Genomic DNA, 17171 nt, shown 5'->3' on the forward strand with positions numbered 1-17171 from the left:
CCAGCCGGGCTACTCGGAACTGTTCTTGGTGGAGGAGGGAGTCTTTGGGCCGTGGTCTCCTCACTGGCCCGCCCCTCTTCCGTTGGCTTCTTCTGTGGCTTTGGCCTGCCGTACCTGAGAATCATATGCGTGATTCTTACGAGATAATCAATGTTATTCGCTTCATCCGTGAATTGTCATAATGTTTTGGCCCATTGCCATATGAAGAGGTTACACTTGGATACTTGGAAACTGAGAAAGTTCTACAAGAACCAATGGTTTGCTTACCCTCGAATATATCGCAGGCCTTAAAGACATGTGTCATTCTTAGGAGATAATTCACTTCATCTGTGAATTGTCAATATTTGGCTCACTGGTGTATATCTCCATTCTATATCTCCATTTATCGCCATTCTCTAAATAATTTTCTCCTCAATGGGCCATTTGTTTCTCTGTCTCATTGCCATTATTCCGGCTGTCAAAAGGAAGGAAGGAATAGATGAGAGGTGTGTGAGCAACTGTCTGGGCTTAAAGCAAGCAGTGAAACTAACATGTACTGTAACATTATGCCACAATTATGCCACTTTCACAAAATGACTAACATTTGACTGATAATTCCTGCTCCAGCTTTAAAGCAATTTAGCAATAGCTACTTCAAATTATATAGCTAAAATAACTATTCAGCTAGTAAGTAAGTTTGCTTTGTGGCAGCTGACATGCCATTATATTGTAAATAAGTATTAATACATCTCCCAAATGAATGCAATGTAAAATCCCTCCAGTAAAACACGCATGCTTACCATTCCTGATTTATATAAATGAATTCAACCAATTGTGTTGCCAACTTCTGATTTCTGTAAAAGTAAGATTTACAGCCTACTCTTGATGCCAATGGAGTTTTGAATGAGGACTGCTTAAAGCAGAAGCAAGAGTACTTGCAGGGGCTTTTTTGTGTGTTAGAATTACATACCAGTCAGTGGGGTGCATCCCCACACTCCAGTGTCTATCAGGCCTGCTGGATCCAGGCGTGGAGCTGCATCTCCTCCAGGGTGGGCTGGTCCTCTTTCTGGAACCACTCAATTGGCAAGTATTCGGGGGGCACTGATCAAAACACAAAGGAGGGAGTCTTTGGGCGGTGGTCTCCTCACTGGCCCGCCCCTCTTCCGTTGGCTTCTTCTGTGGCTTTGGCCTGCCGTACCTGAGAATCATATGTGTGATTCTTACGAGATAATCAATGTTATTCGCTTCATCCGTGAATTGTCATAATGTTTTGGCTCATTGCCATATGAGGAGGTTACACTTGGATACTTGGAAACTTGGGGTGCAAGTTCTACAAGTAAGAAAGTTCTACAAGAACCAATGGTTCGCTTAGCCTCGAATATATCGCAGACCTTAAAATGTGTCATTCTTAGGAGATAATCAACGTTATTCACTTCATCTGTGAATTGTCATTATTTTTTGCCTTACTGGTGTATATCTCCATTCTATATCTCCATTTATCGCCATTCTCTAAATAATTTTCTCCTCAATGGGCCATTTGTTTCTCTGTCTCATTGCCATTATTCCGGCTGTCAAAAGGAAGGAAGGAATAGATGAGAGGTGTGTGAGCATCTGTCTGGACTTAAAGCAAGCAGTGAAACTAACATGTACTGTAATATTATGCCATAATTTTGTAAAATTATTCAACATTTAACTGATAATTCCTGCTACAGCTTTAAAGCAAGTTAGCAAGAGCTACTTCAAATTATATAGCTAAAATAATACCTTTGGCAAGGTAACTATTCAGCTAGTCAAGTAAGTTTGCCATTGCCATTATATTGTGAATAAGTATTAACACATCTCCCAAATGAATGCAATGTAAAATCCCTCCAGTAAAACATGCATGCTTACCATTCCTGATTTATATAAATGAATTCAACCAATTGTGTTGCCAACTTTTGATTTCTGTAAAAATAAGATTTACAGCCTACTCTTGATGCCAATTGAGTTTTGAATGAGGACTGCTTAAAGCAGAAGCAAGCGTACTTGCAGGGGCTTTTTTGTGTGTTAGAATTACATACCAGTCAGTGGGGTACATCCCCACACTCCAGTGTCTATCAGGCCTGCTGGATCCAGGCGTGGAGCTGCATCTCCTCCAGGGTGGGCTGGTCCTCTTTCTGGAAACACTCAGTTGGCAAGTATTCGGGGGGCCCTGATCAAGACACAACAAAAACCAGGACGGTGTACAGTTTGGCAGGTAAAAATTTAGTCTATCAGGATATGAAGAGGTCACGCTTAGATACTCAGAAAGTTCCGGTGACAAGACGAGGGCCAGGTAGCTGTGTCTTCATCGTCTGGTGTAGTGGTGTTGTGCCAGCCGGGGGTATCGGCGAGGGCGCCCTGTTTGGGCTGCTGGATCGGCCAATTCCCTACCAGGGGCATGCTGGTGTCCGATCTCAGCAAGCCCCTGGTATGGAAGCCTCGGCCCGTTTGTGCCCTCGGGCAAGTCCGGGAAGGCAATGCTCGCTTCCCGGAGAGCCCGACTTTGACAAGGCACAAGTTGTGAATAATATTGAGATTCATCTCTCTTCATACAAAACATTATGACCGGTCACAAATAACTTTGATTATCTCTAACAAAAGGGAACATCAAGGTCTGGGATATTTTAAAAGGTAAGTGAACAGTCGTTTCTCGTAATCGCTGTGTTGGATGCAAGAGAAATGGACAGGTGTAAAAGACCTGAGCAACTTTGACAGGGGCAAAATACTTACGAGCAGATGACTGGGTCAGAGCATCTCCAAAACGGCAAGGCTTGTCTGGTGCTCCTGGTCAGCAGTGGTGAGTACCTTCCGACAGTGGTCCGAGGAGGGACAAACCACAAACCAGCAACCTAAGGCTCATCGATGTGCGATGGCAATGAAGGCTATCCCGTCTGGTCTGAGCCGTGAGGAATGTGTCACAACACACTGCATCACACCCAGCTGCGTATGGGGCTGCGTCGCTGCAGACTGGTCAGAGTGCCCATGCTAACCCCTGTCCACCGTCAAAAGCGCCTACAAAGGGCACGCGAGCATCGGAACTGGACCTTGGAGCAATGGAAGAAGGCTGCCTGGTCCGATGAGTCCCATTCTCTTTCACCTCATGTATCCACATGGTACGTGTTCACCGTTTACCTGGTGTCATCTCTTCCCCAGGTAACCGGTGAATGCACATCCAACCATCCACATGATGTAATAGAAAATGGGACTCATCAGACCAGACAACCTTCTTCCATTGCTTCAAGGTCCAGTTCCGATTCTCGCATGCCCATTGTTGGTGCTTTCAAAGGTGGACAGGGGCTAGCATGGGCTGGTCTGTAGCTACACAGCCCCATGCGCAGCAGCTATCCCATCTGGTCCGAACCAAGAGAAGGGTTACTGTGGCATAATGCACAGAATATTTGTGTCGCACATTCGTACGTAACCATCATTAAAATTCTGCCATAGTAGCCCTTCTGTCGGTTTGGACCAGAAGGGATAGCCTTCGTTGCCCTTGCACATTGATGAGCCTTGGACGACCAACCGGTCTGTGGTTTGTCTCTCCTCTGACCACTGTCGGTAGGTACTTGCCACTGCTGACTGGGAGCACCGCAAAGCCTTGCCATTTTGGAGATGCCCTGACCCAGTTGTCTGGCTATAATGATTTGGCCCTTGTCAAAGTCTCTCGGGTCTTTATGTCTGCCCATTTCTCACGCATCCAACCCAGTGACTACGAGAACCAACGGTTCACTCTAATATATCGCAGACCTTCTCACAAGATAATCAATGTTATTCACCTCATCTGTGAATTGTCATGTTTTAGCTCATTAATCTCCATTCTATATCTTCATTTATCTCCATTCTATATCTACATTTATCTCCATTCTATCTACATTTTATATCTATACTTATCTCCATTCTCAAAATAATTTTCTCCTCAATGGGTCATTCGTTTCTCGGTGTCATTGCCATTATTCCGGCTGTCAAAAGGAAGGAATAGATGAAAGGTGTGTGAGCATCTATCTGGGCTAAAAGCAAGCAGTGAAACTAACATGTACTGTAACATTATGCCACAATTATGCCACTGTCACAAAATGACTAACATCTGACTGATAATTCCTGCTCCAAGCTTTAAAGCAAGTCAGCAATAGCGACTTAAAATTACATAGCTACCATAATACCTTTGGCAAGGTAGCTATTCAGCTCGTAAAATAAGTGTGCTTTGTGGCCAACTAACATGCCATTTTATTGTAAATAAGTACTCCCAAAGAATGCAATGTAGTATGCCTCCAGTAAAACAGGCATGCTTGCCATTCCTGATTTATATAAATAAATTCAACCAATTGCCTACTCTTGATGCCAATGGAGTTTTGAATGAGGACTGCTTAAAGCAGAAGCAAGCGTACTTGTCGAGTCTTTTTGGGTATTAGAAGTGTTTCAGGATCCAGGGGTGGAGTTGCAGCTGCTCCAGGGTGGGTCGGTCTCTTGCCTGGGGCCTCAGGCAACAGCAAATGAAGTCCTTGATTTCTATTAGGGAAACGCAGATAAAGTATGACTGGACAGAGGAAACAGAGGGTGTGTTGAAATGCAGCTCCTTCCTGACCTCCTGGCTCCTCACCTGGTGACAGCCCGGCACTGATCTCCACATGTCGCATTCCCTTGCTGGTGTAAGAAGTGAAGGGATCGCCGCCGCAAACGAGGTTATACAGGGTTACGCCCACTGACCACACAGTCCCAGGGCCTGCAAGGAACTTCTCTTTCTGGAACCACTCAATTGGCAAGTATTCGGGGGTCCCTGATAAACAGACACAACAAAAATCAGGACGGCGTACAGTTTGCTAGGTAAAAAATGAGTCCTGTCAGGATATAAAGAGGTCACACTTGGATAGTTAGCTAAGATGGCTGCTAAGATGCTTGCGCTTCCTACAACCTTCCTACAACCCTCATCAGACTCGGAGGACTGAAGACTGTCGGTTGTAGGAAGCGCAAGCATCTTAGCAGCCTATGTTTCTAACTAACCAGGAGTGTGACCTCTTTATATCCTGACAGGACTCATCACGAAGACACCGGGTGGTCTAGTACAATGTGCAATGAAAATAAGGTTGATTCAGATTCTGCCTCCATTTACTGACCAGAGAAGTCAGTGTAGGCGGTGTTCTTCAGCGGGTCTCCACACCCGAAGTCGATCAGTTTGATTTCCTTGGTGTCCGTCTGGATCCCCTGATCCTGGCGGTATGTGAACAGATCCTTGCAGGGGTTGGGGCGCTCCATTGCCATTACATAAGACGCAGGTCTATCGAACCAGTTGTACAGTTTCAAGATGTTGGGATGACCTGATAGTTTGTTAACCATTTCAAATAGTCCGACTTCCTTGGGCTTGGACAATTTCTTCCTAGGCTGTGGAGAGACGTCAAGCAGTTTTGGTGAGAGCCTTGCCAAATTAGCACATAACATGAAATGGTGAGTTTTTTTATTTCCAGTTTTTTGGAACGTTAGTCAATGTTAATGCTATAACACATAGTTACGTACATTATTTTTATTCTGCATTGTCTCTGGTTACAGCCCCATAACTCATGGAAGAGGTACTTACGTGCATTTCCTCTTCATCTTTCAGAACATATTTAAGGGCCACCTGATGAAAACACATGTGAGATATATTTGATAGCAAACACAGCATGTTGTGTTAGGTGAATGCCTTAAAGTTGGGTAAAATCAGTTTTGTCATTTGATAATAATAAGCATAGATAAATCAATAGTCATGAGATATAATCGTAATCAGAGTTTGTGATCATAGAAAAGGTTTTTTACGGGAAGTCCATCGGATATGCGGGTCCCTGCATAGACCGAGCCAAAGCCTCCACGCCCCAGCAATTTTCCTTTTTTATAGACCCTGTTGACGGATTCTAAAATAAAGCAGGTAGACACCAGTTATTCAGAGCATGGTATATAGGTCTAACTGTATTGCACATAAAACCACATGATAGGCAGCAGCATTCTCAAATATTCTCAAAGCCTTGACTTTGGGGAAAAAGGAGGTCTCTCTTTACATTCTTAAATATCAGTATTTGCAGATTCCTGCTTTATGAAAACAGGTCATTCAAAATGTGCCAATTAGATTAAAACTGTTATAAAATGCATGTTAGTCCATAAAGTCCAAAGTCCACAATTTTAATGGATAATATAATAATGCATTCATGATTTGTTTAATAAGTACAAATCAATGAGGTTGTATCAGATGATGCCTATTAGAAAGCAATCTTGCTGATCTGCTCAGTGTTACTACCCTAACCTTTCTGTGGGCTCTTCTTAGATCTGGGGGTTTTGTCTCCGTAGGCCTGGACAGTATCTTGACCGCGCTTTCTCTTGTTGAGTGGTTCCTCTGCAGTGGGAGAAGTTGGCTCCTGCTCTGGCTTTGTTTCCTCAACTCTCCTCTCTGGTTAAAAAGGACGTGCAAGCATAAGAATACAGTCTGAATGTACCTTCAGTTCAGAATGTACATGTTAGTTTCACAGAGAGGAGAGCACCACTGTTCACTGTTCAAAAGGGGGAGGCTAGGACACAGCAATAGAAGAGCACTGCCTACAGATCCTGAAAACATTTGAAAACATTGCATGATATGGAATGTTTTTAATAGGCATAAAATCATCAGTTCATGTTTAAATATGGATTGGTATGGATTTTTTGTTTGTATGGTTGATGATTTGATTGCAATATGATTTGTTCAGGAATAAAATGTTGTTTGTGGACTGTTATTTATTTATAAGGTTTTTTTTCCCCCAATCAAACTTCCAAGAAACAGCTGTTCCCAACATTATGTTGGATGTTGCATCAATATTGAAGGAATCTGCAGAAAATGCCAATTTTTGCAAAATCTTGACTCAGCATCAATGTGAACTACACAATTTCCTAAGAACAGCAAATTAAGTATGCAGAACAGTATAACAGTATAATTTCTCTAATGAAAGTGGCAATCACCATAAAATGATTAAGGCACCCTGTCTGCGATCCGGTCCATACACACCATGTGCACTTTCTGAAAACTTGCTGCTTCAGAAGATTTGTGTTAGTGCGAGGAGAATTAATGTTTCAAAGGATATCTTTCATGTTATTACGTTAAACTGAGGAAAAATAATTTTCCTGACTGTTTGGGAAAGAAACTAGACTACAGCTGTGTTGTTTGTTTTGTTGTCATGCTAACCTCGAAGATTGTAGGGATCACGTCTTGAGAAGTCCAAGTTATCACCATCGTTCTGGAATTGTGTGAGGTTTTGTGCCTCAAAAAACTAGGTCTCAAGGTGGTAGAAGTGTCCAGTCTTCTTAAGATGAAACAATTTTAAATCACAACATTTAAATGTTATACTGGGTATGTGGTGTTGTTATTCAAATGCGTTATCAAAAATGAGAAATGTCCTAAAATGTAGAGTTCACCATCACATTTAGGTCTCATTGCCCTTGGATGCAGTTTGAAGACTGACCAGCAGGGCGGTGTAGATGGGGCCATGGACAATATACAGCAGGTGAGTCTGTGCGCTGATCCAGCAACTGCAGCAGATGGACCATGTAGAGAGAAAAGAACTTGCCTCAGCTGAACTGCTATCATTACATTACATTACATTACATGGCATTTAGCAGATGCTCTTTTCCAGAGCGACGTACAACAAAGTGCAAATCAAACACAGTATATGCTTGATAAGCAGATGAAATACAGTAAATAATTTTTGGGATAAACAATCCTGTCTTTAAAAAATGCCTACAAGTGTGCTTCCCTGTGTTTGTATGGAACAGTCTGGTAATATACAGTAATGTTGCCTGGTGAGCTAGCATGTTGGCAAGCAACATACCCAGGCTGTTCTCCAAATGGCTTCAGCAACAGCTTACCTGTCATTATAGAAGAAGCAGCGGGCCATAGTGTATATTGTGGCAGGGACAAGCGGGAAGACTACCGGGAACATGGACAACAGCAATAATCCAACACACGTTAATCATCATCATCATCATCAATATGTCCCCGATGCCAATGAGGCGTAAGGAGTTACTGCTGGTACTGTATAAAGGGTATCTCATTTAAAAACATCAATGAATGCTTTCAGGCCACATATGCATAAAAGGTCTCAGAGTAGGAGTGCTCAGCTAGGATCAGTTACACTTTTTAGTTAATAGTGCATAAGAATAGTATATACAAAGGAGGAACCTGATTCAGGACCAGTACACCTAATTTATCTTGTTCATTTTCTTTCTTTTTTTTCATATCTTTGTCTAAATTGTAAACACACTGACAAGCCCCCAGTATTGATCAAAGGAGAAACAGGAATCCTAATGGGATCAGCCATAATGGAAAGCAATGGGCCTTGCTTCCCTGATTGAAACCACATTATCTGGCTTCAGAGATACAACAGAAGTAGACTCACAAAACAAGATACAAAACAGTAGATTCAATAGACCTCAAGGTATTTGATACCGACTGAGCTACTAGTTGTCCATTTCACCCCATTCATCACTCAATATGGTAGAAGTGAATCGTCTGGCCTATAATCCAATAGACAAGAATTGAGATAGGCTCCCCGTTTTCCACAGGCTTACTCACCCCATCCCAAAATGAAGTACCAGTGCATCTGCTGTTCTTCTGCAAACACGGCGACGATGATGAGGGTGTGCAGGTAGATTCCCTCACACAGCATCCAGAAATAGTTGGAGCCCAATGCGTAAGAGCTCAGGAAAGAGAGCACTTTGCAGCTCATCTATCTCGGGACAGAGCGAAAGCACAGTTTTCCTCAAACCGTTATCCACCAGAGTGCATCACCCAGGTGCATTGTGGGACTGCACAGAGCGCACTCACCGGGTTGCTGGCTATCAGCGGCTGGTTGTTGGTCACTACAGAGAGGGTGATGACTGAGCAGATGGAGTTGAGGATGAAGGAGAGGAACATGTTCTTGTGGAGAGAGATTCTCTGGCAGCTGAGGCTCCTGTTCAGGATTCAGAAACACTAGAGGGGTTCACAACGTTTCGCAAATACCACACTGTAAAAGGGATGAAATAATCAATAAGCGACAATGACGTCACCAGTGCTGTGTGAGGGCTGCCAGAAAATATCAAACGTCATCTTTCAAATTATATTTCAGATATAATATATAGTATTCTTCACTGAAAATGCTTTTTATTTATAGCATGTGTTTGTTGTGTTTACAAAGCCATTGCCTTATTTCAATAACTATCATTGCATTTCCTCCTCTGAGACATGTGTGTGGAACCTGGCTCCAGACTGAGAGATAGACAGGGGGGCTCAGGACTCACTTGAAGTAGAAGAAGATCCAGAGAGAGATGAGCAAGGAGACCACAGACAAGCCTTGGCCTACAATGGCCAGGTAGTACACGTTGTATGCTGCCTGTGTAAACAACACATTCAGGAACCCATCTCAGAGTGACAAGCACTGTTACCCTGGCATTGGACAATTAAAACAAATTGTTTTCCTCAGGAAGCCATTAGCCTTCTTTAGAATGACCCAACAGCATTTGTTCGATTTGGAATATGCAGTCTCTAACATGAAGTAGGTTAGTAATGATTCTTTGTACCTGGAGCTTGTCCTTGATGTGGCCGGAGCACTGGGTGTAGTTGGACCAAATGCGGTTGCTCTCAGGGTGGCGGAACCACTGCCCATCCCTGCCACACACTTTGGTCACCTTTTCTAGAGCAGGTCAAGACAACATGGACCAGTGAGCAATCTGAATTTGTGTCTTTCCCACTCCTTCCCAGACATGGTGAGTTTATGTTCAGAGCACAAGAGAGGGAGATTGAGTGCATAGATAACAGTGACACAAAGTGGTTCAGCCCCCTCTTGGCGACATGCTCGGCGTTCTCACCAGAAGGGTCAAAGTCGCGGAAGTACTCCGGGCAGAGCTGCACCACCGTCCCGGGAGAGGAGTCCTCCCAGCACAGCCAGCCGTCCCAAGTGCGGTTACAGAGTGGACCTGCCAAAGGGGACCTATTTGTGTCACGTAAAACTTTGGCGTGTTCCAACATCACATCCTCAGGAAAAAACAGAGTGGCAATACACACCCAGCATTCTGAGCATGTATGGTTGCAGTGTAACAATACACTGAAGTTACCACTCGTATAAGGAGCTGATCGTAAATATTTTCAATGGATGTTGTTGACAACTCCATGGTAACGGACTTGCTGAAGCAGGCAACAGTGGGAATTGGTTCACATCAATACAGTGTCTATTACATATGGTTTTAGCATATTCATACATATATGCTGTGCCTATATAGAAACTCTTTACACTAATCTGTGCAGTTCTCTGGCAGGTACTGGCACCGCGAAATATATACCACATTCCTCAGCTTGAATAAGACCTCTAATAGCTTAATGTAAAAGGCAACAGTGTGAAAACAGTCCTCTTTTTTGGAGAATATGTGTTAAGGCATTCATTTACCTACATTTGATGCTTTCTCTGAAACGTTTTGAGCTGTTTTGCTTTTGTTGTACTAGTGAGATCTCACCTCGGCCAATCACACCTCTTCAGGGCAGAACCAAAGGAATTCACAACGGCTGATTTGAATTTTTTTTTAACATTTTTCAGAATTCCTGTTCAGACCATGATAGGTGTGTGAATGTCTGGCTCACCTTCAATGAGATTAGGGGGGTCATTGATGATTTTCAGGTAGCACTCAAACTGTGCTGCTATAATCTGCTGACGAGCCACGGTCAGGTCATATGACACGGCTGCAGTGGCCACAGGGACCTCTGGCTGGAATGTTGCACTTGTGGGAGTCTATGATTACAGGGATAAAATAATAAAACTTTACTGTAACATTATTTCATGGTCGCTGCCAGATTCATCCATTGTTAAAGACGTATTGTACACTCACCTTAGCAAACTGCAGCAGCAGTAACGCCGCCCAGCACAGCTGTGTCCTCCTCATGGTGCCACCGTGTGAGCTTCAGACAGGGGGCACCAGAGAACGGCTGCTTACTGGAATTGGGGTGGGACCAGAGAAACCTAGATCACTCAACTGAAGCAATCAAGCCACAAAAATAATTTGGATGAAACTGGAGTGGAAAAATCACCCTGATGAATGTGTTCATCTGAGCACTTTGGGAAGATAACAATAATAATATAATACTAAATAACAAATATAATTTGTTATTTAGCTGACGCTTTTATCCAACATTACTTACAGTTAGTAAGCAGGGGACAATCCCCCCTGGAGAAATTCAGGGTTAAGGGCCTTACTCAAGGACCCAACAGCTGTGCAGATCTTATCGTGGCTACACCAGGCTTGAACCACCAACCTTCTGGGTCCTAGTCATGTACCTTAGCCACTGACTACAGGCTGCCCCCCTTCAGAGGGTATCAGGGATATCAATGTGAGAGAGTTTCCCCTCTCCCCACTGCCTTCAGCCTGTCCTCTGTAAATATAATCTTACTCAAACAGGAGATTGCGTGACTTTCCCCAGAACACTGTAAACAAATAGAACTTTCCACTGCCCCTGATCCAAAGGCAAAAAAACAAAGATTTAAGACACACATTTCAGATTATTATTCTCCATTTGACCTAGAATTCAGTACAACGGGAATATAAATCTCCAGCCCTCAGTACTGTGGTGTTACTGACAACAACTCCAGGGAAGATTTGTGATGCTGAGTAAGTAGGTCCTCTCCCAAGCAGGGCCACTGGAAAGGCAGCGAACAGCAGACAAACAGAAAAGAGACACGTTGATCCACACAGGTAGCTACACCTAGGAAAGTGGTTTGGACAAACGGGACTGGCAGGTCTGTATGGGCCGTGCTGGAACAGTGGAGGCTGAGAGTAATTTGGCTTTTAGTCTGTGTACGTACTTGTGAGACATAGTGCTCTATGTAGCTCCAGCACATGAGCACTGACCTCAAATAAACCCCACACCAGCTGTGTGAGAGATGATGCTGATTATAATCCCGAAGTGAAAATGTTTTAAATCTGTAGTTTACAAAGACCCAGAAATTTTTCATTTCTTTCTAGACTTAATTAAGTTTTGTCTGAACTTACCTTCAACTTCACTTACGATTGGCAGCACAATAAATGATTGCACTACTGTTTGCTTAAGATGTAAATACCATGCTACTTATAAGAAACAAAGTCTCCAAATGGAAAATGCTGAATCCTCCTGTAGTGGGCACTATAAGAACTTGATAGCTTTCATATTAAAAACCAGTATCTACAGAATAAAAGTAAAAGTAAAACGATTTAAAATGATGTTGTTTTATTACACAGGGCCTTTAACGAACCAGAGGGAACTGTGACTATTCAGCTCTGTGTTTCAGTGGCATGGGAAACTATTCTGTCCAGAGTGCAGAAGAACATCCCTTCGGAATAATATTTTATTTTTGGAAAATATGCTGCAAGAAACGTCCCTGATGAATTCAGAATATTTTAGAAGCCAATTTTAGAAGCCTTGCATCAACAGAGGTACAACATGAAAACCTATTAGGTCTCTGATCCACCAAACAGACTTTGGGCAATGTAGTTTTATTTACAGCAAACATGGGAATAATATGCAGTATTTGCAAATGTGGTAAACTTTAAAGACCCTGAATTGTAGGCTGTCAAATTCCAATTTGTTATCCAACAATAACATTTGTATAATACAACTTCTAAATTTCAGATGCAGATCCAGTAAATTCTCCCCGAAAACCATTCTGGCGCTACGCTCACCTCCCCAGCAGGTGACAGGGAGACAGATAGTTCACCAGCCTTGGGCCGTGGCATGGTCCATTAGCCCAAACACAAACGGACAGCACTAAAACACCTGGGCTACAGCATGAGTCGATTATGGCTATTTATAACTACAGCTGCACAACAGGCTACTTTTTCCTGGGAGCAGGGGAGTTTTTAAAATGGCATGACAGTTGGCAATGTGAAATTGTGGCCAACTGCTGACCTAATTTGGATGTGCAATTATCTGCATTTCAGGATAGTGCATACATGCAGTTCTCCTCCAAAACACATGGTGTCACCACCACTCCTTTTCACTTAACTGACCTAAGCTCCCATAGAGTGCAGTTGGAGGAAAACCTTTAATGTGTGCCTTTGGCATGTTGTGCATCACTCAATGTTGTCACTAGAGTGAAGAAACATGGTGGACTCCTAGCCAACTGAACCATCCCAACTGATGCAGTTGCCACATGCACATCGCCCTGTGGGGCTACCAGCCACAGATGGCACTGGCACAGTCTATATTCACCACCTAGTAGCCCCTAGAAAGATTTTCTGTGTGGGTACATTGTTCTCCAGGCAATTCAATATGACATCTAAAACCCAAAACCCAAACCCAAATACAGAAACCTTTCTGAAAGTATACACTCACTGAGCACTTTACTGAACATTTGTACTTTATTACACCTACTTATTTATGCGATTTTCTAATCAGCCAATTGTACGGCAGCAGTGCAATGCATACAATTATGTAGATACAGGTCAGGAGCTTCAGTTAATGTTTACATCAACCATCAGAATGGGGAAAAAATGTGATCTAAATGGCTTTGACCACGGAGTGATTGTTGGTGGCAGACAGGGAGGTTTGAGTATCTCAGAAACTGCTGATCTCCTGGGATTTTCACACACACTAGTCTCTAGAGTTTGCAAATGGTGCAAGAAACCAAAAAAATCTTATGCAGACAGAAACGCCTTGTTAATGAGAGATGTCAGAGGAGAATGGCCAGACTGGTCAAAGCTGACTGGAAGGTGACAGTAACGCAAATAACCACACATTACAACAGTGGTAAGCAGAAGAGCATCTCTGAATACACACCACATCATAACCCTAAGTGGATAGGCTACAGCATTATAAGACTAAAAAATAAGTGTAAATACCTAATGCTCGGTGAGTGTACAGAGATTTCCTCAACAATGTAAAACCATTCCAGTGAGAAATGAGCAACAAGTATTTCAGTACATCAGTGCTCTACCTGCCTGAAGCCCACACAGACAGCCTTTAGCCTATATAGACAATAGGCAAATTTGCGTTATATGGAGGTGGTTAACAAAGCTGAACAAGGAATGCATAGTTCTCATAGACCTCACAACAGACATGTGAATTTAATCAGATCAGATGTTGAATTAGATATTTCAACAGTAACCCAATCAATTGCTGACGTGTATGAAATTAGCGAAATGTGAGTTTAAAAAAAGGTAAAACAATAGAAATCCTCCTAAAGGTGTCAACATATCGGTTTGGCCTTGTGTATTTCTTCCTCACAAGTACTAATATGCGAGTATCAAGACTCAGGCAAAAACAGCATAATAGTTAGGGAACTCTAAAGTTGTAGGTATGATCCCTAACTGTGATGCTGCTATTGTACCCTTGAGCAAGGTACTCAACTCGAAGTGTATTAGTAAATATCCAGCAGTATACACGAACTCGTTCTGGATAAAAGTTTCTGCTAAATGCCTTAAATGTAAGATTGGTTCCATACCCTAAGCTGAGCCTTAATAAAGCTCAGACAATTCCCAAATGGCAGGCACCCAAGCAAAAAATATAACCCAATGTAAGAATGATAAAGTAAACTAAACATACCGTATGTATTTTGGCCTCTGTATGAAGTCAGTTCTGCAGTCCGTTCCTCTATTTAGCTACCGTGTTGAGATAAAAATTTCGATATGTCACCAGTTCCCGACGTTTAAACAGTCTTGTCGAGGCAGTTCTCATATCCCCACGGACTTTTTCGGTATGCAATTTAACAATAAAAAATAATTAATTTAAAATTAAATATGATGTGACTACATTCTTGCTTAGAAAATGTCCATATATAGACGAGACAGAAGTTTGCTCCAGATTCGCAGTTCCTTATTCGCAATTGCCAGATATTGTACCGAAATTCTACGCCTGCCAATTTCAGCCCTCACGTGGACGCGCTTTTTCCCCTACGTTCGCGACTATCTTTGATTATTTAAGAGGATATGAGGGCTTTCGTGGGCGGTTTAGATACTTCATTTATGAAGCTTACTTTGCGAGAATCTGGATAAAAGTATCTACAAAATGCCATTAATGTAATGTAATGTAATGTAATGTAAAGAATCACTCCGTTGGTTTAGCAAGCATTCTTCCATCAAGCTCACTACGAAATATGCACGGGACAAAGCAGATAAAATAGACCTACAGGTAAATTCAATAGTTTTGGGACATTTGTGTCAAACTGGTAGTTTTTCATCTGCACTAATACAATTTGTATTTCAAATCAAACAATGACTATGAGGCTAAATGTACAATTGCATTTGTTTTATGAGGCTATTTTTTTAAACAGACATTGAACTAGAACAATGCCATTCAATTACGCAAGTCATCCTATTTCAAGCCAGCAGTAGTACTGGCACAAATGTAATAACAAGGTCAATATTTTGATGCCTACCACATTTGATGACATTATCATGTCTGCAACTCATGGATACTACAAGGTTTATTTATGATGTGATCATTCAATTCAATTCAATTCAATTTATTTTGTATAGCATGATTTGGCGATTTGAGTGGAAGTGGCAGGAAAGAGAAACAAAGGAGGATGTTAGGCACTAAAATGTATTATTACATCAAATAAAATGTCCTTGTGCACAGAACAGAAAGCATGTACCACGCATACCTCCTAGGTGTCTAAGATTGTAGCTAACCCCACTGGCACCGTTAAGGCCTACTCAGTGCCACCGGTCACGTGTGGAATTCTAAATAACCATTAGCCTCATCTAGTACCCAACTCCAGAACCACTGTGCAAAGCTATAACTGATTATAAGCCTGATGTCAGGGTTGGGAGGTAGTATCGGTCGTAACCACCAGGGGGCTTTATTATTTTCACCTGGTCCTCGTTAGTGTCAAGGGAGCCTTACCTCCGGAAGGTATTTAAAGCACGCGCTGACTATCGGTCGACGCTTTGGTGTACACTGTTCGCTCTGCCACCGAGTTGGTAAGCACACGGTAGACTCAGTGTTAAATGAGTCAGGTATTGTGCTGGTTCTGGGTTTTGCATTTAAAAGAGGTAAGGAAGGTGTTCTGCTCGTTGTGTGTTTACACTGCAAACGCCTTCCTGTAGGTTCTTTTGTTTTTCTCTTTTGTTTTCGGCTCGTGTGAGCCTGTGTGTGAGGGACGTTGTCCCCGGTATGTATTTTGAGCTGCGACTCACGGTTGTTTATTTTGTTTACCTAGTCTTTTATACTAGGTTGTACTTTTATTTTGGGATCCCCGTTCCGGGGTTACAGGGCTTGCCCTTTAGCCCTCATTTTGGTTGTGTTATTCGCCCTGGTTTTGAAGGGTTGCTTTATTTTCCTTAGCCGTTTTTTTTGGGGCTATTTTCTTTATTTAATCGGAGCTGTCTCCGAGTTGTTTTCCGTTTCCTCTACCTCCCAAGATGGCGGCTTGAGCACTTGTGTTTCTACTGAGCTGTTGCACCAAACTTTTTGTAATCAGTGAAAGGGGTTTTATTAACGCAATCGGTGAACTCATTTTGAAACAAGATTCACATTTGTACGTCTGAGACTCATTTGGGAACCAAAATGCCGGATAAAAAGCGTGGTCCAGATAGGGTGGAACAAGCTAACAACGGTGGTGATGCTAACCGTTTCAACCCGTTGGCCAGTGGTGGTCACGACTACAACGAGGAGGTTGCTAACGACTCTGACTAAATGACCATGACAGAGGTGGAGTTCCCTCCTCTGCCGACAACTCCGAGCAAGCCACCTATTGCTAAGGAAAATGCCTGATAGTACCCTCTTCTGCACAAGACCCCCCCCACCCAACTTTGAGTCTCAACTCTCTCCACTCTCATCAATGCGAGATCCGATGCGATTGAGAAGTTGGTCGGCGAAAACTCACAAAAAATACTCCGAGCTCACCGTATCTGCGAGACCATCGGTTGCAGTTTAGAGGACTTTTCCAGAGGTAGTTTTATTGGTTTTTATAATTTCTCTGAACAATTTAAAATCTTTTTTCTTTTTTAAAAACACACTCAATAACACAAAACAAATCATTTAGAACAAACACTTAAACCAAAAGGAACAAAGACATCCAAATGAATGAAAAACAAATTTTAAGAAAAAGTGATTCAAAAAAATAGTCACAAAACACAAAATCAATATGTGATTCAAAGAAAACAAAGGTGGATTAAAACACCAAGAAAAAGGAAAGTCCATTTCGCTCAGGTTTGCTGTCCTGAGAGGCTTCTGTGTCCCT

At 42.4% G+C, this 17171-nt stretch overlaps 2 protein-coding genes and 1 long non-coding RNA gene across 4 annotated transcripts; all 3 read right to left on the reverse strand.

Annotated features, from left to right (window-relative positions):
• Positions 1-365: 365 nt before the first annotated feature.
• On the reverse strand, positions 366-6347 carry LOC133109422 (serine/threonine-protein kinase pim-3-like; the record flags this gene model as incomplete). Its single annotated transcript, XM_061218745.1, has 9 exons — positions 366-454; positions 950-1177; positions 2040-2170; positions 4383-4503; positions 4595-4771; positions 5109-5373; positions 5567-5608; positions 5785-5879; positions 6266-6347. Coding segments are annotated over 6 exons (762 nt in total), but the record flags the coding sequence as incomplete, so codon positions are not given.
• A 2-nt stretch (positions 6348-6349) lies between these two features.
• On the reverse strand, positions 6350-9994 carry LOC133109423 (calcitonin gene-related peptide type 1 receptor-like; the record flags this gene model as incomplete). The annotated part of the gene is made up of 8 exons (XM_061218746.1): positions 9835-9994; positions 9547-9659; positions 9268-9359; positions 8813-8939; positions 8561-8714; positions 7855-7915; positions 7452-7518; positions 6350-6409 (listed from the first exon to the last, which is right to left on the reverse strand). Coding segments are annotated over exons 1-8 (834 nt in total), but the record flags the coding sequence as incomplete, so codon positions are not given.
• Positions 9995-10617: 623 nt separating this feature from the next.
• LOC133109724 (uncharacterized) lies at positions 10618-14846 on the reverse strand. 2 transcript variants are annotated; one of them, XR_009704783.1, is made up of 3 exons: positions 14531-14846; positions 10846-10949; positions 10618-10748 (listed from the first exon to the last, which is right to left on the reverse strand). It is a non-coding gene; the product is annotated as an uncharacterized LOC133109724 (long non-coding RNA). The 2 variants fall into 2 exon arrangements; XR_009704784.1 differs by having other exon boundaries at positions 10846-10989.
• Between the last annotated feature and the right edge of the window lie 2325 nt (positions 14847-17171).

This window comes from Conger conger, chromosome 14 (genome assembly GCF_963514075.1).
Source record: "Conger conger chromosome 14, fConCon1.1, whole genome shotgun sequence".
Lineage (NCBI taxonomy): Eukaryota > Metazoa > Chordata > Actinopteri > Anguilliformes > Congridae > Conger > Conger conger.